Below are 26,977 nucleotides of genomic sequence, written 5' to 3' on the forward strand. Positions count from 1 at the left end.
AGCCGCTCTTTCACACACTGACAGTTACGCTTCATCTACCAGCCAAGCACCGCTGCTGCTCGCTCACTGCTGCTTCAAAATCTGCTGTACATCCATTAGGGAAAAAGACACACCAACAGCTAGTGCTGACTTTTTTCTTTTTAAAAAGGGACACACCTGCATGTCTTGGAAAATGACCTCCTCAGTAAACCAGCCTGTGTGAAGATGTGAAAGTGCTGATTTCATGCTTCAGGTGAAAAGTTGATGCTGTGTCACAGTTTGACACTGGAGTTTGTTGAGTGGAAGCTAAAGTTTATCCCATAAAAGAAGAATTAAATCCGGCCTTCTGTCTCTAAGGCCGGATGGTTGCATGGTTCAGTATTTATTGATACTGTAGTATAAAATAACTTTATAATCTGAACATTAAATCAATTAATTTGACTCAACACGGGAAACCTCACCCGGCCCGGACACGGAAAGGATTGACAGATTGAAGCTAATATTACACATCTTTAAGCAGCTTTAATTTATGTTTAGTTAGCAAGGGGCAAAAGAACAAGCTGTGAACACAACACTAGTGTATTACTGTATGTCTTCACAAACATTTGAACAAACATGTTGGCAAACACAACATTTGCATGACTTTGCAAGTCTAGGCATGACGTCAAGTTACTGACAAATACAAGTCTAATATCAAAATAATCTAACACGAAGAAGACCTATTATTAGCTCTGGGAATGGTTTGAAATGGTTTACTCATCACTCCTTGTGTCATAAGAGGGCGTGGTCTATTTGCCGCTTCCTGCCACCCCCACCTGCTTTGGGAGTGTCGTGGACGTTGTGTAGATGCATGAAAGCAGATGGGGTTATATTTGCATAATGTATTTACATTTATTTTTGCCAAATCATTTATTTAGACACCTAACAGCTATAATTAGGAACTCGAAAATGATTTATTTAGGGCATTCACATATATAATAGTTTCCAAATTAAACAATGAGAGGAAAAACAAATATAAAGTCCAACTTTGAATATATAATGTTATTATTAATATGATCAAGTCATTGTTGGATTGACATATTCATAGCACTTATTGACAGTAAGAACATCTAGAATATTATCCTTCAGGCTCTTACTCTTAGTTATGTTTCAGGCTAGTGTGAAGTCGATGCTTTAACCTGGTCAATGCAACATTTTATCCACAAAACACTTCTAAGTAAACTCTTACATATTTAGACTGTTGTATAAAGTAGAGTTAAAGGGCATCGCAGCGTGATCCCATTATTTTTAGCAATTGATCTTCATTGAGGCCGACATTGAAACGGGTGAAAAACTCTTCCCTGTATCGGCACTACTGGTCGGATCTGTCTGCAAAAAGATACAAAAATATTAAGACTCTGAACCCAATGTGTGACTTTAAAGCTTATGCTGGAGATACGGCAGCAGAGTTGATTGGATTCCTCTCTTATTTTTAATAGGAAGCTCCTCTGTTCTCTTTCAGTCTGCTTTCACTGCTTGTATGTCTGTGCACATTTATGTTATGTTCACATCTTGTGTTATATAATTAAGTGTGCTTTCTTTTCTTTTTTCTGCTGATTTTCAAACACATCTTCAAAACACGGGATTGTAAAAGTACGACAATTATGATAAATGTCATGCATCCTGCAAACGGTATATATAAAGCCTTGATAGCAGCATGCATATCAATTATATACAGAGAGAAGCATTGAGAGCCCAGAGGCAGTACTCTGTTGTTTTCACTCTACTGCCACTGAGACAACACTCTGCTTTAATTTCAATGTCAAACCTATTTCAATGCATTGTCTTTCTGTTGAGTTCAAGCTGCAAGATATGGTTGAAAGTGGGTTTGTTGTGGTTAATGTTTCTTTGGGGTTACATTTGTATGTAATTAATAAAGACTGATTGCTTTGCAAGGTGAACATCACAAACAGAGGCAGGATGTAAAGGCACTAATTCAGGTCCACAGTTGTTTACATCACCTTCTTACTGTGTGTTGACAACATGACACTCAGTGACCCTGAATATTTCATTTAAATGTAAGATTTTAAGCGAGCAGCTGTGCAAAACGTGAAGGTGAACTTTTGCAGAAGCTTTCTGATTATGTTGTTGGTTTTGAGGAAAGGATTGATAGCAGCTGTGTGCTAAAAAGAAAAAACAGTTTTATAAAAGCAGAAAGTACGAGATGGGGGAGACCTCTCTCTCAAACTGTTTTGAGACTCACCTCACGGGAGGTGAGTTTGATTTATAGCAGCGGTACAGCAGGACATTAGAGGTTAAGGCTGCAGTTGTAATACCAATGCTTAATTTGAATAATTGAGTGAATGACTGATCATGTTTAGGGGCTCGGACTGCTTGGCATTATAACACTATCAATCACGGGGGTAATCAAAACAAATGGGTGAAGTCACCATGTCACAGCTTGAGCCAACATGAATATCACGTATTTATTCAACTTCATTTAACCACAGAGATTAATCTGCAATGATGGCACACAACTTTCTCTCGGTTAGTTTTGAAAAGCATGTGAGACAGAATGTTGAAATTGAAAGAGGAACCTTGGAGACCTACAACATGGTTGCTGATTTATTCTTTCACTTTACTTTCATTTTCAGAGGAAATTGATTTGAATATGTTCTTCCTCTGCAAGCGTTTGTTGTACTAGTCAGCTTGAGGTCAGAAGTGGAAAAAAACATTTATATTCAACTGAAGTGTAAATATTTGTTAAGTGTGCTAGTTTGAGTAAATGTCAGGGTTTCCGGTCTGCACACAGCACTTATATTTCACACAGGGGTTCAAACAGACTTAATGTAGTTATTTATTTTTTACACACACCATGCTGGTTACCTGAACAATAAGCTGCTGTGATTGGTCAGGCTAAAGGAGCAAATTATAGCAAAACACAGATGAGTGTCTCACAAAAGTATAAAAGTCCTTGAATTTCAAAAATGAAAAGAAAACACACTCACGCATACAGTACTTATTCGCTTAATTCCTGAGAGTGATATTAGAATATCTGGGCAAAGTAGGTTTCTAAATGTAGCGAACATAACTGAATTTTCAGGAAAGTTGTGACAAAGAAAATACAGGTGCGTTATTTCATCTTGTAAAGGGGTCATTGCATGGTTGAAGGGTGATCTCAAAACAAAGAGACTTGAATTTGACATGTTTTCATGTTTCAAATTTCACCCATGCAAAGAGCCCTCTAAAATCTACTACTTTTTAAACACAGGCTTAAACAAAGGTAAATGGAAACACACCTGAAACACAGGCTTAAACAAAGGTAAATGGAAACACACCTAGTGACTGCAAACCACTTCCCTGAGTCTTGTCGTCACTACCATCACTTCAAGTTTCTCATACACTGTATGTACATGTTTTGTTAGCCAGATCACAGATTTGATTAAATCTAGTTATCCAGGGATCTATGCAAATCAGTGGGATTAGTAATCCACCCACTTTTTTTTGGTAACAGTTTAAATTCTTAGGGAGAAGAATAACTCATGCACATTAGCAGTTAGGTATAGATAGATAGCTATCTACGTACTATCAATAAACAAACCCATCCACATGAATGGACTAAAAAGGGACACAAAAGAAAATAGAGCCGACCATCTCCTGACTCCAGCTCAGTACTCATCATCTTCTCAACTTCTTCTCAGAATGAGAGGAAAAAGGCATATTTGCATATTTATTTAACCTATTTTACCTCTTTATCGTGTCACCCGCTAAATGTTTGGACCACAGATGACTAGTTAGTTTTGAAATGAAATGAAATAATGTTTGAAGTTCTGGTTATGATCCTCAAGTTTGTCATGTGGATTGCACTTACAGTAGTACTATATATTCATCTCAGGAAAGGCTGTTATAATAAATAAGTCAGAAATGGAAAGTAAGAATGCCTCATTTTTAGTAATGCAATACATCTAAAATAATAAATAAAATATGAATCTTGTTTGTTCAGCTTTGCCGCCTACTAAAGTTATTTCCAAACACAACGTTCATGTTATTTTTGTAGCCCTCCATCATATCTGACATTTAACACACTGTCTTTGCTCACTAGAACAAAATGTAAATTTGTGTTCAAATAGATTTAATTGATTAAATTAATTATCGGTTCAAATAACAACAATGTTTCTCAGGTTGTCAGCTATGAAAAAGGCCATGCGAGTATATCCCATAAACATCACATGTCATAATTGCATTTATAATTAGGCTCAAGCAGCTTGCTTCTACATTTTGTGTATTTAGAGGTTTTATCATGTCACTGTGTTAATGTGTGTGTGGGGGGTGGGAGCAAAGTACATGTTTATTTGATGTATTTAGACACAATTAAGTGTGCTATATATGCACTACTATGGATCTAATGAGTGTTTTGCACGTGTTAATGTACTGATGTGCAAATAGCACACAGTGGATGGAGCAGAGTGTTTGTCACACCACTGTGTGTGTCTCTGTTTGTGTGTGTAGCTAAATTGAGCTGAGCTGACATCACTGTAGATAGGCAAGTGTGTGTGTGTGTATGTGTGAAAGACAAAACTCACCAGCGGGGAAGTAGAGCGGGAGGGTCTTCATATACAGCTCCTTATCCGTCGGCAAGAACACACAGAAGATGACTCTGTCCAGCTGACACACACACACACACACACACACACACACACACACACACACACACACACACACACACACACACACACACACACACACACACACACACACACACACACAGACCTTTATAACAAACATATGCAATAACCGTGAATTCATCAACAGCAGGGGAAACAATGTATGGGCTCAGAACAGTCTCATAATACACACATGCACACAGAAGGATTCACACTTGTATTTCATGATCCGCAAAAGGATTCACACTTGTATTTCCGGATCCACACTTGTGTTTTTCAATGCACACACAAATGTGTTCCGTTTCATATACGTACATGTACATAAAATCCAAATACAGCAAAAAGTTTTACATATGCATTTTTGATCCTCACATATTTATTCTCCGTTTAAAACCGCTGCACCTGCAAACACAACCCGCTTTCTGTGCATGGATCGCTGTGCATTCGTGTGTGGGTTTTTTGAGACTCCCCTGACGGTCACCCGATTCGTACTTGTAATTTTTTCTATCTATAGCCAATCAGATGTCTCCTCAATTCTAAGCCAATCACATGAGCGCGCCCCCACGAGGGTAGATTTCTTGCGTTCATGACGTAGCGCTTCATGTACGCATTTTGCGCTGTCCGGAGCTGACACGTCCATGGAGCCTGTCTGCAGGCGCTAATCTCAGGACACTTCCACTCTCAGTACATTGCCACTTTCCGAGCAGGAAATGCACGCAAATACAAGCCTTTATATTATTAAGGTACAGTGCCACTTTCCGAACCATTAATGAATACTTGTGTACACAAAAACGGCAGGCAAAACAGTTTTAAATGTGTGTTTCCTGTATGGCGAATACAGCTGCTTTATTTATGTCTGTATGAAGTTGTTGTGAGTGTGGAGGGAGCAGCTACAGGTTAGCTTAGCCTAATCGATCAGTGCACTACGAAGCCAGTGCTAGACAGTGAACTGTCAACTGGGGGAGCCCCGCCGGTCATTATCGGCCGATATTCACTCTTAATAGTTTGATCGGTGCTCTCTATAAAGGCCGAACAGGAGAGCTGGATCTGATCGATATGGACATAAACGCGAGTGAAGTTTTAGCGAGCTGCATGAGAAACTGACGGGCTGTCAGGAGCATGGATGTATAATAAGAACTGGATACAGCGTGGGAGGCGGGGCCTCATTCATTCCTATGAGAGTTGCTCATTCGCGCATGATGATAAAATGGCCCAACTTTTGAGAGAGCGAAACGTCACAGATTACCCGGCATGCCTGAGAAGTACCCGTATGTGCGCTCATAGCGCATGCGCAACTTTAACCATGCCCCCCAAAATGCTCGTTCACATCAAGCACGTCAATTTGCGTACACGTAACAGCACCGCACGTTCATGACAGCATGGTAATGGTTTGTTATTATGATAGATTTGATATTAACGAGGCGGTAGTTAGTAGCTAGCGGTTAGCTAGTAATTATGCTAATTTACACATCAATCGTTATGTACTTTTATATTACGCTGTAACAGGATCTAGTGATATCCAAGCAACAGAGCTTCATTTAGCATGAAAGAATTATTGCACTGTATATATATATATATATGCATATGTATGTATATATATATATATACCAGGGTTGCCAACTCTCACGCATCTGGCGTGTGACACACGCTTTCACTCTCAATCTCACGCTCTCACGCTGCCCAAACTATTCTCACGCCAAAAACAAGAATACGAAGACTAGAAACGGTTTTGAAAACTTTTGTCACGTCGTGATTGTCTTCTCAATAGAACATCTTTGATAATGTCTTCTGGCCAATCAGAATCACGATAACGGCGTGGTGTTGTTGCAGGAAGTCCCGACGGAGAATACTTTTGCGGTAGTATATCTCTATACATCGATACAACATTACGTGTTGATAGAAATCAACACGTAATGAAATAAGACCCCATGGTTTGATGATTGATAGGTGTGTGGGCTGTCTTTCATTTTGACACACAGAACAATGGGGGCTATCCACCCTTATCCACAATGTAAAGTAATTCACACAGCCTCTTCCCTCTTCTCTCTGTGAGGAGCAGCAGGTTCAGCTTTCAGAACAAAGTCACAAAAAACTCAAATGGCGTTCATTTTTTTAAATGTGTAGTAATAGATTTATTTATTTTTCTTCTCAAGAGAGTACCAGAATGTGTATTTTATGTTAGTATTTAAAAAAAATCTTCTGGGGGAGAATCCACCCAGACCCCCCTGCAGGGGTTGGGTTTTCAGCATGTCAACTCTTTCACCTGTGGGGAAATTGCAGGATTGGATCCAGGTCGCCCTTTTTATTTACTACAAGACAAATGTGCCTTTTTATTTCATACAGTTCAATTTGGATTGAGACAGGGAAATAATCTAAACCTCACGCGTGGCGTTTCACTGTGGGGGGGAGCGTGTATGTAATTACATTGCAAATACTGACTTGAGCCCCACCACTGTATGGGTTAGCCCTACCATAGATTACCCAACAAAAATACTCTGGAGTGCATGCGCAGATCTAAGATCCAGTAGAAATGATAAAAAAGTAAAAGTCTGCTGCTTATTGTTCTACTAGGCCAAAATAGAGTCAAAGAGTATATGAGAGTGAGTGTGTTAATTAATATATTTGGCAGTTTGGAGTAAGTCTGTAGATTTGTTTGTGTGTGTGTGTGTTTCATGTATAGGCCTCTCACGATAATTAATTTAGTTGGATACATTTTCCCGGAAATTATTGCGATAAACGATAATATTGTCGGCACCGTTGTATGACCATTTTAGACCACTGACATAATGATAATATATAATAATAATTCAAGTACATCCTTTCAAACTGCTAGTCACATCCTCATGTAAATGGCAATTTATCGAGGTCAGAAAAGTTATCGAGTTCATTTTTATTTATCGTACGATAAGTCAATTAATTGCTTATCGCGACAGGCACACAATAAAACAGTGGAAACAAACATGTTTGACTTTCATTAGTGAATGAAACTGTGTGCCCTTTATAGTCTGTGTCCATTATTGTGTATTTGTATATATTGTATATATATCCTATATATATGCTAAGGTCCCGCTGCTGACACGATAGCAGTCATTTCTTGCGCATATGTGTAATTAAACCGAATTAAACCCATGATATCAAAATCTCACTCCAGCCAGGTACCCAAAGTTGGCAACCCTGATATACAGTGCAATAAGCTTCTTAGTGCAATAAGAAGCTACAGGGACGTTAATCTACGTCGGTAATATTAACTTTATTTAATACAACATTTACGGTACAAGATTTAATCATACAGCCCATGTAGTATAATATTTTACAAATGATGAATTACAGCAAACATGTGCAATATATCCATTATTACAGCTCCGTGGGCTGGCAGTAAGGCGATATGGGACCGTTCTTATTGTGCATCCATGGGTAAAGATAAACGCATGTAGTGCTGAACACGTAACATGAACGTGCCAGGGCGGCGCGGTCCCGTGGGTTAGATGCGCGTTCATAATGCAGAGGGAAATAACTCTCAGAATAACGTTATTAGCACATTTTTACAACTTGAGGAACGAATGTAATGTTTTTAATAAGGGCTATACAAGTGTTCATACTGGGTAGTTTGTTTAGTTTAAAAAAAATTATCCAACGATTTACAGACCACTCTTTCCCCATGTAAGTCAATGGGTCTTGCTCGTTCTTTTGCTTCCCGTCTGATGAAACGACCAGGAGTGGCTTGATCAAGTTAGCTACCTAGCTAGTAGCTAGCACGTTAGTTAGCATTACAGCCTTGTCATTTTTATTAGCCTTAACATGAAGTAACATTAAGTAACCCAAAATGTTAAACAGTAAGAGTAGTAGTCATATTTCGTGAACCCTTTGAATAGTACTGTCACCGGTGTGATCATTCTATAATACACCATTTAATTCCGGGGGAGAAATGCTAACGCTAACGTTAGCATCGGCGATCTTTTCTACTTCATGCTATCTGCACAAATGGTTGACATTAAACATTAAAACGACCAGGCAGTTCAGAGAGAATCAAAGGAAGGCAGGCAGGCAGCTTTGCATGACATTCTTCAGGACGTGTTTCATTGTGGTGATAGTCAATCGTTTGTTGACAAGACAGTAGTGACGGCCATCTTGGTGACGTGTGTGGTTGACCAGAGAGTGTACGGGCTGGCCAGCACGAATATTTTCATCTGAGTCCGGCGCACTTCCTGGGGGCTTGGGTCAGGAGTAGTGATGGGAATTCCGGCTCTTCTTGGTGAGCCGGATCATTTGGCTCGGCTCACCAAGAAGAGCCGGCTCTTTCGGCTCCCAAACGGCTCTTCAGTTTACCACATATTATACCTTTTATAATTCAATCAAATGTAGCCCTGTTTTGACTAATGATTTATATGTGTACACATATCACTTAAATTATTCAATACATCCTTTGTACTGAAGTATTCAAAAGTAAAAATTACATGTTTAATATCAATTATTTGCTGTGGCCAATTGTTTTCATTGCATTTACAGACCCTTGTATCTCTCTGATACCATCCAATGAATGCACTGACTTGCTTGTAGAACCACGCTACACAAAGCAGATAGCAACACAAAAACTTAAGCATAGACATTTAAAAAAAAGGGCTACTGTATCGACATTTTAAAATTATATTTAAAGAAAAGGCCCTGACAAAACAGCAGGGCTCTATTTCAGTATTAACTATAGAAAAAAAGACAGCAACAGCTGACATCAAATCTTTGCTGAGCCCAAGGATAATCATAAATAAATAACATAGTGAAAATAAATATATTGCTATGCTCAGTACAGCAGCATCCAACCGTCTCTAATCATAAAAAAACATAAGAAAAATAAATGTATTGCAATGCTCAAAACAGCAGCATCCAACAGTCTCTAATCCTTGGATATTACATGTCACTGCATGCATGCACGGAGCAGCTGTAGCGCGGAGATCATCATATCATTCTGTCTTGTATTACTTAAAAAAAAAAAAAAATTAAAATAAAAAAAAAAAAAAAAAAAAAAACGGCTCGTTCGCGGGCGCGAGCCGGCTCCCGTCGTTCACTTAAAAGAGCCGGCTCTTTGAGCCGGCTCGTTCGCGACCGACACATCACTAGTCAGGAGAGAGGGAGGGAGAGAGGACAAAAGAGATGATCCTTACTCCCGTGTTATTAGCCATATCCGGTCATAGTCCGGTAATTACCTGCTAACGGAAACTCTGCTACACAATTCTTCTTCTTCTTCTTCTTCTTATTATTGAAACATGACCGGTAAGTTTCAAATTTGTCCGGTAAAATAAATTCTGTCCGCGGAAACCCTGCTCCGGACAGCGCAAAATGCGTACATGAAGCGCTACGTCATGAACGCAATAAATCATACCCTCGTGGGGACGTGCTCATGTGATTGGCTTAGAATGAAGGAGACATCTGATTGGCTATAGATAGAAAAAATTACAAGTACGAATCGGGTGACCGTCAGGGGAGTCTCAAAAAACCCACACACGAATGCACAGCGATCCATGCACAGAAAGCGGTTTGTGTTTGCAGGTTCAGGGGTTTTAAACGGAAAACAAATATGTGAGGATCAAAAATACATATGTAAAACTTTTTTCTGTATTTGGATTTTATGTACATGTATATGAAACGGAACACATTTGTGTGTGCATTGAAAAACACAAGTGTGGATCCTTTTGCGGATCATGAAATACAAGTGTGAATCCTTCTGTGTGCATGTGTGTATTATGAGACTGTTCTGAGCCCATAACAATGTAACAGTGTGTGACATTGTGCAGAGGCGATATCAGGAGTAGGCAGCTACTGCATCAGTCCATTACTCTCCTATTAGCTTCCTATTGTGATAATGCCACAACATAGCACTTAATATACACTGTGCTGGGGACAGAGTGCTGAGATGTGCTAAGTTTGTGTGTGTTTATGTGTGTGAGAAAGAGAAAGAAAGAGGTCAGGAGAGAAGTGTGGAGAACCTCCTGTGTAGGTCTAGAAGATCTTATGTTGTACATGTGTGTGTATAAGATAAGTAACTTTGTGTGTTTTTGTCAATGCCCCTGAGTGTTACACTGTGTGTGTGTGTGTGTGTGTGTGTGTGTGTGTGTGTGTGTGTGTGTGTGTGTGTATTTGGCATTAAGCCCTCAGCTTCCCTCATTACAGTGTACATCCAGGAACACAATTCAACTCAATCCAGACACACACATACACACACAGCCATAAAGATAATAGCTTTCAAATATTATTAAGACACTGTCCGAGCGAGTGCAGCTATTTTACATCAATAAACAATATTTATGCTCTGTGCTCTTGTTCTTTAGAGCTCTGCAGTCTATAATGTTTTATTCTGTATAGCTGGACACAGAGTACACAGCACAATATGTAGCCTGATGATTAAAGCTGCAGCAGCTACAGTTAAAAGATGCTTCCAGGGATATGATCTCGACTGTGCTCTCTTATTTCTCAGCATCTGACAAACATTATTACCTCCCTAATGTCTCTACAAAAGTTTTCCGTTTTGGGGCAAGGCAGTGCAATTTATAGCCCGGCTGTTTCTATCACTTTCAGCTTGTTGCGGGAGCTTTCAAAGATTTATTTAAGCCGCCTGCAGTCTGTGTCTTTCAGCCCAAATGCTACAATTACCACCACTTGCCAGGATTTGAATGGTGGCTAAAAAGGAAGATATGAAAATGTGCGGTAAGTAACTACATCCCCTGGGCTAAGGTTAGAAATCTCTAACCTCCACTTGTGCCATTTCTCAGCCTCCCTGATTAAAACAAATGCTTGTGAGGAGAAATGCAAAATGGCCTCCAGAATACAGCAGCAGCTCATTTGATACAACTGCAACAGGGACCCTGGAGATGCTAACAATAACACTAAGTGAGTGTAATGGGCTCTTTTATAACAACCTGTCTTCAAGGTAAACACAGATGAATATGTTATTCTGAAACAGAAAAATCTGACAGCAGCAGAGTTTATTCATCACGCCTCACACCTTTCATACTGTTATTTACTAACTTTAAGTTTGCACTGGATACATGTGAAAGAAAATGTTTTTCAAGCTGTCATCAGTTAATGTTATGAGTTCATTTTTGACAAGCTTCCCACAAGGGCCATTTAGTATCTGCTCTGGGGTTGTTATGCGTAAAACAGGATCCTCTACAGCAGATGGAGTCTTCCCAGTTATGAATGTAATTTGTGGTATTACATTGAAGCTTTGTAACTATAAATCAGCATGAAACCGTAGCTGGAAGCTAGTGGTAGCTAGCTTGCTACAGCTAATATATTCTGCAAACAACAACGTTCCTTTCACTATGCAAAATATTAAAGAGATAGAAAGCTGCTTTTGTCTTCCTCTATCTGAAAAACAAGTTCCTCTGTGGTTCCTCAATATAAAATCATTTCCACGGTAAATGTTGTACTAATCTGATTGTTATGATTGTAAATGCATACAGTATATACAAAATAAATGATGACATCACATCTTCTGTTTCACTGGTTTCTGAAACTCAATGCTATTTCTTATACAGCATTTATTTTACCTGACTTTCTGAAAAACACGATGCTTGGTCCTGTGGTTAACTTGCTTTATTCTACGACATATTGGCATTCACAACTTACTATAACAAATTGAAACCTTAAAAGAGCAATATAATACCAGTTTATCCTCATCTAATGTTTGTTATTGCACTGAAGAACCAAAAACAACTCTTTGGTTACGTTTGACTTCTGGTTACACATGGGACACGACCTCCACTCTACTTTGTCGCTCTTAAACTATGTCACCTGTGCTCCTGGCACACGATTTGTGGAGTGTATGCAAATTATAGTGCACTGCTTTTCTTAGATACAAGTACGAAGAGTTCATGAGAACTGATGAAGCAAACCACACGAGAAAAACTCTGCTGTGAAGATCATATGATGTGATCAAAAGCCCCTGAAAAGCTTTGAAATGGATCTGGTTGGGTACGACTTTTTGTCCAACTCTTTGTTGAAATATCCAAGCTGACTTATTTATTTTCAAATAAAACAACTATAAAACTTATGAGTTGCCTTGGGTTGTTCTTTTTTGCAACAGTTTTGTTGTTGTTTTGCAAATAAATGCTAATGTGATTGTGTATTACACATTGCAACATGTCTTGAGTCCATTTTGTTTGCCTTAGTGTTTGCTATTTTAATTTCATTTTCTTCAAAACAGCTCTCCAAGCCCAAAATGTGCAGTTGAATTAAAGTATAAACCTCCTCTGGTGAACACACTCACTTTATATGTATGCAAACAAACTCCGTCTCACCATCTCATTTGTTCATAATAATACAAAAATCCCTCTTAAAAAACTCACAGTGGAACTATTTCCGGGCAGAACTGAAATACAAGCCTTGTTGATTTGGCTTTCTGCTCTCGTATTAAGCTGTTTAAGTTGTTAACTGTTGTCCCCCGTGGTGGGATGTGAAATGTTTAATGTTCGTTGGTTGAGCTCGGTGCGGCTGATGGCATCAGTCGACTAGTATTGCTACAGAGACTCTCGAGACTGCAGCGCTAACAATAACCTCGTCAACACGCTCTCTGGGAGGTGATAGAGACGGAGAGAAAGATTAAAAAGAGGAGTGGGAGGAGACCTGTGGAGTAAAGGAGGAAGAGGGGAGGAGAGTTTAGAGCATGTTAACGACTGATTGGAAAGTTTCCTCTTTGTTCCAATCTCCCATCACCCCGTCCTCTTCCCCTCGCCTCCAGTCAGCTATTCCATCATTTTGTCTTTTCTCTGCTCGTCGTTTCTCCTGAGAGAAGCTGTGTGTGTGTGTGTGTGTGTGTGTGTGTGTGTGTGTGTGTGTGTGTGTGTGTGTGTGTGTGTGTGTGTGTATATGTGTAGGGTGTAGTCCCTCAAGGAGCCAATTAAAACGCAGACTTGGCCATGAGCATGAGAGGTAGAACATGGGAGTGTGTGTTCAAATGTATGTGTGTGCGTGTGTGTGTGCGTGTGTGTCACTGTGTGCGTGCGTGCAAGTGCTCTCTCAAAGCACCCTTCTCTTGGCTCCCATCAGAAAACAAACACAACAGCTGTGAAAGGAATAATACCTTGAGGAAATGGTAGGGAAACATTGCCACTCATGCAGACAAAAAGACACACACACACACCTTGTCGTGATGCTCATCCAGATACTCCCTCACAGTTGCTAACGCTTTGTGCACAGCCTGCTCAGGTGGATATCCTACAAAAAAAACACAAATATACAAACAATTTACAAGAACAGGTGCAGATCTGTGTGTTTGCGTTAGGTTGTTGTCTACACAGTTTTTTTTTCTCCAGATTTCCGTTCTTCTATGCTTGGTATTTTCTCACTTGCCCTCATCCAAATTCCCCTATTCCTGCGATATGGAATCATAACACACTTGTGGGTTAGGAGGAGACAGATGGAGAAAGACTACAGTGCTTATTCAATATTCATTGAGCGACCGAGACCTTTCAGAGCTGGGAAGTGATCCCCACTGCTGGAAACACAACACAAAGGCACTAAAAAAATCATCATCTGGCCAAACTGCTCAGCCAGAAACAAACACATACTGTGGGATTATACAGTAATTATTCTATACACGAGGAGAGAGTGTTCTATATGTGAAGAGGGAAATACATGAGGGCGCACATTAGCATTACACATGCATTGTTAAACCATCGAAACACAAACAGCAGGAGATCTAATGAGATCAATATAAACTATTTAACTACCTGAAGGTAAAAAATAGCAAAGTTTGCCTTTTAAATGATAATATAGAACTGTGTGCGTGTGTGCAGACTGTGACACCTGCCTCACATTCCTTATAAAAAGAAAAACGACATTTATACTTTAGTTTGAAATATCAAATGTATTTGAGTACGACATACATGTAATGCCATCTAAATTCATTTTAATTGACATAATGAAAAATGTATATTGCTAAGATGTTTACTACATTATACACACTTGGAAAATAATGAATACAATTATTCAAGTTTTTATGGTTATGTTTAGGCAACAAAAAGCTTTTTGCACGTGTCTCAGGGTGCTAACCTGTACGTTTACCATTACACCTTTCTCCGGTGCAGAAGAACATATCACTCACTGTACTTAAGAAAATTGTAAAAATGGTAATATGTCCCATCAAACGTGTTACTGTCCTCAAGAGACAGTATTTTCTAGGGTTGACTGTATGTCTTGTGATTACATTGGTGACGTTATTCGAGAAGCTGTTAAATGGAGCTGGAACAATTGACAAAAATAATTTGCCTATTATTTTGATATAGTATTTCATTTCTTATACCATAAAACATTTAAATATCCTTGGGGTTTGGACTGACAAAACAAGACATTCAAAGACATCTCCTTGGACTTTGAGAAACTGGGATGGATGTTTTCTCAATATTTGCTGATATCTAATGACAAATAATTAATATTTAATTTAGAAAATAATCTGAAAATTAATAGATAATGAAAATAATCATTTGTTGCAGCATCAATCTCAAGTGTAGACAATTTTGTCTCACCTTCCTCTTAAAAGGTGAGCCCAGGTGAGAGACAAAACTTAGAGAATACTCTTAGAAAGATGATGATCTGAACAGAGAGACTGTGAGAAACAGGCGCAACTCTGGCCTCTTCCTCTCTCCAGCAACATGGGAGGAGTGTCGACAAACAGCCCTCACACTCAGACCCTCCCCTGGGAGTGTTTAAACACCGTCCCTATCTCTCTCTCCTGCCAGTGTGGAGGGGTATTACAGTCAATCTGACACAATCTCCGGCCTAATCCATTTTAATCTGCCGGTCTTAATCCAGGGCCTTAATCTGGGAACCACCTCTGGCCTGCAGGAGATAATGTGACAAGTGGCACTGGGTGGCTCAGCATTCTGGTTACAGACAAGGTTTGATACTGGAAACAAGCATGTGATGGAAAGCAGAGCCGGTGTGCACAGCATACAAACACGGGATTAGATTTATTGTAAAATGAAAATTGATTTCTTTTTTGCTCTCAGACTCCAAGAGCGTAAATCCCTGAGCAACACATAAACATTTGAAGAGAAAATGTGAAAATGATGATTTTACAAACACACAAGGGAAGAAAATGTCATGCATTTGTTCTGGTTAGATCCTGGGACAGTTACGCATAACAATTGTGCATTTTGCTGTACTGTAAAAGCAACACATTGGCACAAATGTAGGTGTCTTTGCTAAAGAAAGGTATACATATTGGAGCGCTGGATATTTGGTCCCTGAGGGCAAACAGTCGCTTAATATGTCTGAATGAAAACTGATGTATGGATGATGGCCGAGGTGTGTTCAAGCTGAAAGATAATGTTCAGTTCATGGTCAAACTTCAACCCCATGCCTTCATCCCAGAATAACACCCATAGAAGTGCAATATATTCAGCTATCCAGTGATGCATTTCTCTTTATATTAATTGCACAATTGACAGAAATATTGCTGCAACGAGTTCAGGGTTGCTGATAACCAAAGTTGAAGCGATACCTAACTTTGGAATGTATTGCTAATAAGCAATGATATATGCCAAACCAAAGAGAGAAATATGTTATCAATTGTGACCTCCTGACTTGCTTGGAAGATTTTACTTCAGCCAAGTCAGAGTCTCCTGTGGCCATCAGAGAAGTTTTTTATGGAGCCGACTTCATCCAGATCACGGTTAGAGATGAACTTGTCCACATGCCACTCTTTATAACCTCCACCAGCCACTCAGTACTGTTGGGGAAGTATTTTCCTAGGCCCATAACTTTGAGCCAGTTTATCAGTTCGTACTGCCCTTATGAGCAAAGCTACCCTCTCAGTGTTTTGTCTTCCTATTCCTGCCTGTTGGCATCAGCTGATAGAGGTGTTATGGTTTTATCTTGGTATGCACAATGTTGATTATTCTCTCAGAACTAGCTAAATGCATGGGTCTGGGGTAGAGATCTTCAGAATTGGTTTGGCAACCGCTGTGGCCGTGGCACAGCACATGTCTTGTGAATTCTCCGGCCGAAGCTCCAAATAAACCATCAGTGTTTGCCATCAAAGTTCCTGCTCTCCTCGTGTCTCTTTGAGTCCTCTCTCCATTGCTTCAGAAGTTTCCATCACAAGTACCTTACTGTTTTGTTCTGCCAGTGGATGAAGCAGATATTACCAGCATTTTGCTCGGGGCTGTTGCTGATTTCCAAAATGGCCACCAAACCGGCAGCATCCCAATATGTATACATATAATTATAAACCTACATGTGCCAAATGTCTTGCTTTTATTGCAACATGCACAACTGTTGCAAATATTCTGATTAACTATGAGGAGGAGACACACACATCAACACAGACACTGACCATAGACTCCTGTGGAGATGCAGGGGAACGCCTGCAGAGAGAAGAGGAGAAACAAAGTAGTTACAGTCTGTTGCTGATCACATAACAACCAGCTTTATTATCACTCTCTTTCACACACTCTCTCTGCTCGATCTCGATGGAGTATATCTCCTGATATTTAGGCAGCTCTTATTCTCTATCTGTCTTTCATTTCTATTCTAAGAACATTCTTCTTATCATCCTTTTGTTATGGAGGCCTGATGTTAAAGGACTTTCTTCATCAGCAATCAACCAGGCATTATTATATTACTATAGTAATGATCTTATAACAGTTCAGTACTGGCTGATTTGGATCACCATTGGTGTCTTTTAGTGACCGAAGGTGCGGTTTAGCAGTGCAGGCCACAGAGTTACATTCAAAATGAAACATTTAAAGAGCAAACCATGGGCTGAACAGAATAACTGTGTCACATAAAGACAGTAAATAATTTGACTTTTTTCTCACCTTCTGAGCAACATTCATCGAACCATACAACAGGACAGTCTAAAGGTGTTTATTTGATGTGATGTTGCATCTGACTGACAATGTGTTGGAGAGGTGCTGGTTCCTAAAAATGCCAGAGCCAGAGCATCTCACCTGCAGCTCTTCACCAAACAACTTAATGACTATTCCACTATAAAAGCTACTTGTGTTTCGGCGGTTGCTGTGCTTTTAAAGCTTTTGTCCTCTCAAGTACATTAACACTCCGACCTTGAACCACAAAGAAGAATCTTTTCTTTTTGTTGATGTTTATTCTGTTGCATCTTTCTCTGCTTCTTTTGTCTCGCTGTAAAATAAAGGCATACGATACATTGTGCCCAAAATTACAATGTTGAAAATAATCCTCCAATGTCAATAAGTGTTTTGAAACCACTGTTGCTCACGCTAATTGCCATTTCTGGCCATAATAAAAATATTCTTAAAGCTATTTCAAACCCCTAAGGTGCAGTTTAGTCGGCTTTTTTTTTTTTACTAACCATCAAACACATCTTATAGTTAATTAATACAACAAGCTTATTCGGTACTGAAAGACTATAAATTACAACTTACTTCAATAAGATGTGTTTTAATTCATGAAATCTTATATTAGATTCATCCAAACCATCTTATAAAGCCTCACCAGGCAGGGGGGAAGTGCAACTTGACACAATAAATACATTATTATGTGGCCAGTTTTTAATAGGCTAACATGTAACTACAATCACAGGACTCTGTTTACTTATTGTCTGACCGTACCATCTGTCTGCAATTTTTTTACTGATTCATAGTTTGGTCACACCTCGCATAGACTACCAGCTTACACAAAACGGACTGTGGATTTTGTCCCCCATCACTTATATTGAATTGATTTATTATAAAAGCTGAGGCACTAAAAGTTGTATTTACATTGGCAGTGATTTAACTCAGACAGGCAGCAGAAGGGCAAACTGTAAACGAGGAGCCTTCTATCCATTAGATAAAATTACAAACCGTAACATTTAAGTACATGCATCCTTCCCAGTGAATCCCTTGTGAGTCAGTGGGCCATTTAAAACCTGCTCAGGAAAGGAGAACTACGCTAATAACAATGAAAAGCGCTGTAACGAGATAATTACTGGATGTAAATACATTGAATCCCTATTGATGAAAAATGTCAAGTTTCAACAAGGATTTTTTATATAAAAATCTTTGACATTTTAACTTTCGGCCATTGTCAGGCAGGTTCATGGCATCAGAGTCTCTGAGCTGAGGAAAGCAGCCAGTAAACTTCAAAGTAAATCAAATCTGGCAGATTCTCAACCTGCTGTCAAATGCGGCGCTACGAGCAGATGCTTGGATGCTCTCGGTGTCTCCAGATCTCTTCATTGACCAGATTGTGGAGTTGGCAACTCGGGGAGAGATCAGACACGACACACAGGGTCCTCAAGGCGAGAGGTAAATATAAAAGTCAATGGAAGTGAACTTATAAGAAAAGCTTTAGGGGTTTCAAGTAAAAAAACAAGAAAGTCGAAGAAAGGTTGTACTCAAGAGGAAGGGGAGATTTAATCAGCGTCAATAAAAACCTGTGTGGCAAATTTGTGATCTTTGGCTTCACCAATTTTTTTTTTACCGTACTTTATATAATCTTTTTTCAGATCAAAACATTATGATAGCCCCTCTACATAAACACAGTAATATAAATGAACATTTAGGACAGGTATTTGATCTAATACCAAACAATAAATACAATAAATTGTACTTGCTTATGAAAATGACTGTCCAATTGCTTTAAATTCTACACTTGAGTGGATAAACTACAAATACACAGCATTTATCTTTCTTCTACTGTACCTCTGACTTTATTTTTCTGTTGCTTTAGTGTTTTTCTTTGACTTTAACACCTTGCTCTGTAGTGAAAATCTCCCGCCTGGAGTGTTTCATAAAATCTTCTTTCAACTCCACTACCTACCTGCAGCTCCTGTTTCCCTCTCTACTTATATCTCAGCTTGGAATGTAGTTTCCTTTGAAAACATCTCTTAATGTGTTAATTCTTGTTATGTTTTCAGCTAAGGTAAAATATTTTATACACAGTCATGACTGAGTCCTTTCTTTTTATCCGTCATATATTTTTTTGGTTCCAATACTAAGTGCTTTTCTCCCTTTATCTTTGTTTAAATCTGGTTTCTTCACACCTTTTTCTCAACAAACAACTTTGAATCTCTGTATTTTTCCTCTCATACTTCCTGTTTCTTCCTAGCAAACATCCCCCCCTCCCGTCCTCACCACAGAGCGTGCGTTGTTTTTGGCGGCTGCGTTCATGCTGTTCTTGTAGCACAACCTCAACGCTTTCTTCTCCTCGTCTCCCACTCCTCCCTGAGCGATCGGCCCCACTGTGTGGATCACATCTGCAGAGACAGCGAGAGATGAGATGATGAAACACTTTTCACCAGTGTGCGACAGATATGATGATACAAATAAATACATCCTGAGTTCATCTCCCCAGTAGGCAGGGGATGATATTAACATTAAATGTGTGGTTATCCTGGGAAAATAATTTCTATTGACGATATTATTTCGATTAAAAAGGCACTCAAACAAACTGGATCTACTTCACCTCACACTGAGTCAAGAAACAAGTGCTTTTAATGACATATAGAAAGGCATATTTTGTATCTGAACATTTGTCTAGTCAAGAAATCTTAATAATAATGAGGTAATAAGGTAATCATAAATCAGAAGCCCATCTTGTATGAATGAATGATGGATAAATAAATATATTAAATAAATTGGCGGCTATTGTGTGATTTTATTCTTTCTTACATGATAATTATTGTTTGTTCAAATGAGTCTCTGTGTTTCATTGCTCCGTTATAGCACGCTAGACACATTTCTTAATAGTCACTGATGAGAGGATATTCCAATTTGTTCTGATTATAGAAACCAACTCAATCGACTTATTGCTTTTGTTTTGTGTTTTGATTGCCATCTGTGATTAAATACTTGAGGTCCCATCCCTACTCCCCAGTCATATTTCCCATTTGTTAAGTTTTTATTGTGGCAGCCATGTTTAATATAGTTCCAATTTAACAGAATTAATAAAACATAACAATCTGATAAATACAGTCTTACTGCTAATATGAAAAATATACCTAAAACTATTTTCCAAAGCGTCTCAATAAAACTAAAATGTTTGACTTCATTCATGCTACACAAACATAGCATCCGTTAATGTAATGTATTATAAGTGGTAGCAGGAATAGATGACCTTTGCTTTGGTAGATTAATGTCAGAGTTATTATCATTTGGAGTTTACTACTTTTAAATAGTGTACATGTTAATGTCAATGCTGTAATTATGAATGGTCGTACAAATCAAACAAAAACATCATCCAAAGAGCAGCATTTATTTTAGTTAAGATATTAAGAGGATATGGTGTTATATTTCCAATGCACACTACTTGTCATATCAGTAATTATAATAATAATCCTACATCTTCCTGTTTTGTATATGTAGTGTTGTTCTATTTGACCTCTGTTGAGGCCTGTGGCACAGTCAGTCTAAGTGATGTAACCTTATTTATATTTGTGTTAAATATCAGGGGATCTCCCAGGTCCGGGAAAACAAAAAAGCAGACATCAAATTTAACAGGAACTATTTCTAACCTCCTGTTTTAGCTTGCAGTTATGCTTTAATTTTCTATTCTCTTGGCACTGACTGTTTTTATTTGTATTCAAATGTCTTTAAGTGGTGCGTTTCTTTTGCACTTGTCTCGATGCTTTTGATGTTTTATGCAAAGCACTTTAAATTGCCTTGGTGCTGAAATGTGCTGTATAAATAAACTCGCCGTGCCTCACATCAAAACTGCAGGCCAGGCTGTTATGGTGAGCATGTAAGCTGAAAGGTAGGGCCTTATTTTTTACATTTTGCTCAGGAATGTTTCCCCAGGAACAGACTGAATTCATATTTAGTTTGAATCTATTTACAGTAGGTCTGTAACTAGATTGTGAATGTCTCTCAGCTTTCAGAAAACTGCAACATGACTTATCTCATATACTTACAGCAAAATATAGTTAAAGGGGACCTATCATGCAAAATGCACTTTTGTACGTCTTTTATACATGAATATGTGTCCCCGGTGTTCCAGGGAACTCACCAAGTGTCAGAAAACACAACCCTCTCTCTTTTCCTCCATACCCAAATCTCTAAAAACGGGGCTGCAACTGATCTGATACAGATTGATTCAGATTTGAACATTTCTCTGACGTCAGGACGGAGGAGCTCCGCCTATATAGCCAACTCTCCACCTATCAGGGGAATGAGAGGTTGCCGTGGCATGGTAACAGCATGGTAACATGACGCTCGTAACTCGGCCCCCTCCTTTGCAGGGGGGCGTGGTCAGCTGCAGCGCATGCAAAGACAGGGTGGAGGAGAGCAAAATAGAGCGAAATGAGACATGGCTAAAATGCATGATCTGTTTGGTATTTTGAAAAAGAAAACGTATAAATATACCTTATATAGGTATGGCCCTACAATATATTATTCAAATATAGCATGATAGGTCCACTTTAAAACAAGTCCAAATTCTGGAACAATATCAAATATTCATCACTCACATTAAAGTGGACCTATCATGCTATATTTGAATAATATAGTGTAGGACCATACCTATATAAGGCATATTTATACTTTTTTTTTTTCAAAATACCAAACAGATCATGCATTTTAGCCATGCCTCATTTTGCTCAATTTGACAATTTCTAGCTCTGGGCAGATTCAGTGAGAACAGCACCATCTACTGGCCTGGCATATGTACTACAGCGTCTCCAGCGCTTTCGAACGGCAATGGCCGTGGCTGTCTCCTCCTGATTGGTGGAGTTGGCCCAATAGCCGTAGCGCCGCTGTCCTGACGTCAGGACAGTGTTCAAATCTGGATCAGTTTTTATCAGATCCGTTGCAGCCCCTTTTTTAGAGATTTGGGTATGGAGGAAAATAGAGAGGGTTGTGTTTTCTGACACTTGGTGAGTTCCCTGGAACACCGGGGACACATATTCATGTATAAAAGACGTACAAAAGTGCATTTTGCATGATAGGTCCCATTTAAAGCAACTCATGTTTGTTAATATTTATGTATTAACAGACCTGGCTTTTAAAAACAGCTTTCACTGATTTAGTGATTGAGTCATTTTTAAATAAACACCTGGCAGAAAACCCTAAGACACATGTTATATTATGTGGTGAGTGTTTGTTAACTAACCACTCTTGAAACTTCAGTTTTACACAGTCTCACATTTGATCCAATAATATTTGGCATATGGAACAAGTCCATATAGAAAGATATATCGTTCACATAATGCTTCAGGGCTGTTAAAAGCAAGTAAACCATTGTTTCGTTAGCCTATACTTGTTGCCAATGGCTTTAATTAAAATAATTCTGAATATGTTTACAGCTCTTCCTGTTTGCAGTGTACTCATGGATAACACTGGATTACCTTCATACAAAAGAAAACGATATGTGATAAGATAAGTTCTGGAGTTACAGTATATTTTCCTATGATTTCTATCTGGAATTATGGTTGATTATTTTACAATGGTGAAATTAAATCACAGTTAATCTAAAGAGATTATTATCTTTTCTGTCTGTTCAGAATTGATTGTGGAAATGACCTCAGGAGGAAATGCAGCAGTCGGTCATGTTATTGCCTCTAAACTAAAATAACTAACTGTCCCTTGTTTTTAGATGCTGCCATGAACACTCAAACAATATTGTTGCCTCAGTCTTTCAAGGATTTATCAGCTTTTCAAAACAAAAGAATATTGATGATAACATCCATACAGCAGACAATCAGGCAGTCGCACACACACACACACACACACACACACACACACACACACACACACACACACACACACACACACACACACACACACACACACACACACACACACACACACACACACACACACACACACACACACAACACACACACACACACACACACACACACACACACACACACACACACACACACACACACACACACACACACACACACACACACACACACACACACACACACACACACACACACACACACACACACACACACACACACACACACACACACACACACACACACACACACACACACACACACACAGTGTTTGGGACTTTTTGAAATCTGATCTGATGATATTATTTCAAAACCAGAAATTCACAGCAGAAGCATCAAATGTGTTCCTGTGTCCACTTCCCCCGCTCACTTTCCAGGCTCGTTAATTAGAAGTTGCATCCATTGACAAGCAAATTCAGCCGCCTAACCACAATCAATGGAGGATATTTGGTTAGCGATGCAGGCTCAGCTCATTACACCCAGACAGTGGAACAGCGCTCTGGCTGCCAAAGAAATCTATGTTTTTTTTTTTTTCACTTGATAAAAAAGCATTTGAGACACAAAGCTGAAAGAGACGAGACTCTTGGGAAAGAGGAAAAGTAGTGTAGGCTTCAATCTAAAATCTGTTTTTGTTTCACCTTCTTTAAGATGAGCACGGTAGCAAACATATTGACAACATGTTACCCAGGTTTTACACAATTATATTTAGATACATGACATTTTAATAAAACCGGGTTATTATAATAGATTATTGTAATATTCTAAATACAATCACAAAATGGTACAAATTAACTTAACAGATAACAACTTGAGGTACGTCTATAAGATATCTGATTTGTTGATGCTGTTTAAATGATGCTTGAAATTGAAAATTGATTTTCATGCATTTACAAATATTTAAGCTCGACTGTTCGGATAGGCTTGAAGGTATAGTCTCCGATACTGTAACAGTACCCATTTGTTTTATGTTTCGAGAGAGGACACTTCATTTTATGAATCCCAAAGTGGAATAGCACACACTCTCTATTAGCATGTAAACTCATAGACACAATCAACAATATAAGAAGTTAAAAGTTATAAAAATGCAGCATGCAGAGGGTTAAAAACCAACAACGTTACTTTAAAGCACAAAAATATGACTGAACGAATAAATAAATGAATGAATACATAAATAATAAATCATGAAAAATACCTTAAATGTCATTCAACAACTAGTATTATTAATTTAGACACTGTCAAATGTTAATTATTCTATCTGGTCGTACAAAGAGAGAGTATATTAATTTTACTTTTATGTTTTGTAAAAGAGGTTATGAGACTTATGTAAATGCGGTTTTGTTGTCCTCAAGTGTGGAATTACACCACAATGTACTTATTTTGTTTTCAGGAAAAATGCTCAAAAATGTGCCCCAAGTAGTTCTCTTTATTACCCGCATAAACATTAAATTGAACATTAAGCATATTAATTATGAATGTTGCATTAACTGACTTGTTTTGTCCATTTGTGGGGACAAGTTATTAACACAAAATTAACATAGTATCCTTTTATATCAATAAGCTTATTAGACAACACTATTCACACACCCAGAGACACTAGTATTGAGATTCTGTCCACCTGATGCATGTAGGTCTTTTAGCTTTTGATCAACTCCAGAGGAAAACATCTGGACCTTTAGCTGCTGTTTTTAGAGCTTTTTTCTGCAACAAGCTGTGTTTAATAATGGTACTGATGAGAGCATTGAAAGTGAACCGCATCAGTAAACGCAATATAATAAGCCGAATAGCTCAAGGTGGGAGATTTGCGATGTTATTCCATCTTACCGTTCTGTAACAAAGAGACAGGAGAGGGAACATCACAGAGCTGAATCTACATCTGTGCAAAAGCTGCTAGCAATAGCTTCGCATAGAGCTGAAGGGAACTGTGGAGCTACTGATAATTCTCTGGGGGTTCGTCACATAATATTTGCATTTCTCTTGCTCTTCTGAATAAAGCAGTCGTTTCAGCAGAAAATTCTCCTCCTGCAGTCATTAAACAGGAGACGAGGAGCTTAACACCAATGGCAACCTATCAAAAACGATATGCTGTGATGCCTCAGTGAGACCAGAAGTGTGTGGATGAAAGCGTGCACTGCAGACTGGAGCTGCCTACACTGTTGACTCTACAGATGTGGATCGAAAGAAACCTGCCTCTGTAACATGACAGTTCTTCATCAAACAGCTCACTGATGAAAAAGAGTGCGGTCTCTGAGAAATCACTTAGTCTGAGTGCACGAACTCAAACAGAAAGAATAATAAGTGCTGCAATCAAAGCCTTATTATACATCGACATGGCTATTAGACATGATATTCTTCTATAGCATAGATTATCGAAGATTTATGCTATACCACTTCCTCACATTGCATGAAAGTGGAGCTGGATGTCTATGATACAATTATTTATCTAGATTTGCTCATGAATTGCCCATATGTTCTCGGCTATATTCATGCCTGCAATGTGCATTTTTTTCCTTTTTCCCGCAGAATATGTAAGTGACAAATCATGATCGCAGCTTCTCAGTGGTAATGATCCTCCTGCAGGTGTCAGAGGAATGATTCAGACAAACATATGTAATCTATAATGGGAGGATCTCACTCAATAGCCCTAATGACTGCGTCCCTCCCGCCCGACTCTCCTCCAATCCTGTTCCCAATCTGAGCTCAGTGTCATGCCTCCAGCTCTGTTAATCCTCCACCAGAGCCTGCAGGCTACTCAATGAGCGGCAGGCCTTTTAGATGTCAAGAGACACGACATCAGCCAGCTACAGATGTATTTACCCCGTATGCTGAAAGGATGCTAGCTGGCTGAACAAGCCTGCAAAGAAGGCTAGCATTGTAGTCGGTGTTAAGCTGGACAATGTGGAGGTGGTGGCAGAGGCGCACACGAGGATGAGGTACACAGGAAGCCAAAAATTCATCCATCCTCTTCATCCAGGGTGCCACTGAAAAAGGGCCTTGGACAATCCTTTATGCCAGTCAGACATGTATACAGTATCAGAATCTGAAACAGGTTTATCACCAGGTAGGATTACACGTACGAGGAATTTGACTTGGTGTCGTGGTGCATACATAAAAGTAAAACAAGAATTAAAAACACAGGTAGAGAACTAAAAAAATATTAAAGATAATAAAAAGATAGTAAAATATAACAGTATTTACATTGCAATGGAATGGAAGAAGAAGGAATAAAATATGGAATACAAATTGGCAGTAATAACAAAAAAAAGGAAAAAGAAAAGAAAACAGATATTGTTGTAATATATATATTTGATATACATCTAAAATACTTATTCATATTTGTATATACTGTATGCACATTTTTTTATTTGAATTTGATGTCAATAAGATGTTTTATTTGTTTTCCTAACTATCCTTGTATGAACTCTTATCTGTCTGTCACTCTTACATAATGGCTCTCGCTGCTATGACGCATACATTTCTCTTCAGGGATTAATAAAGACTTATCTTATCTTATATGTACACCAACAACAACGTACTCTGTCTGACTTGTCTGTACTTCTTTTAATTTGCCAATTTATCATTTTGTTTATAAAACGTCACCAAGAAGCCCATGGGGACATATACAAATTACTTGCTTCTGATGAACAATCCAAAACCCCAA

The 26,977-nt window shown here is 38.7% G+C and overlaps 1 protein-coding gene across 2 annotated transcripts in view; it reads right to left on the reverse strand.

Moving 5' to 3' along the window:
* Positions 1-26,977, reverse strand: part of macrod1 (mono-ADP ribosylhydrolase 1) — a 110,559-nt gene that overhangs the window by 710 nt on the left and 82,872 nt on the right. Inside the window, exons 6-10 of one of the 2 annotated variants that reach the window (XM_034139008.1) lie at positions 19,712-19,833; positions 16,951-16,981; positions 13,756-13,829; positions 4,542-4,623; positions 2,855-2,874 (exon numbers count right to left, since the gene is read on the reverse strand). In XM_034139008.1, coding sequence (XP_033994899.1) covers positions 2,870-2,874; positions 4,542-4,623; positions 13,756-13,829; positions 16,951-16,981; positions 19,712-19,833 — 314 coding nt within the window. In that variant the 3' untranslated portion in view covers positions 2,855-2,869. Of the gene's footprint in view, positions 1-2,854; positions 2,875-4,541; positions 4,624-13,755; positions 13,830-16,950; positions 16,982-19,711; positions 19,834-26,977 lie in introns of those variants that run through there. The other variant, XM_034138997.1, reaches the window with a different exon arrangement.

The sequence above is a fragment of the Trematomus bernacchii genome, unplaced genomic scaffold (genome assembly GCF_902827165.1).
Source record: "Trematomus bernacchii unplaced genomic scaffold, fTreBer1.1, whole genome shotgun sequence".
Lineage (NCBI taxonomy): Eukaryota > Metazoa > Chordata > Actinopteri > Perciformes > Nototheniidae > Trematomus > Trematomus bernacchii.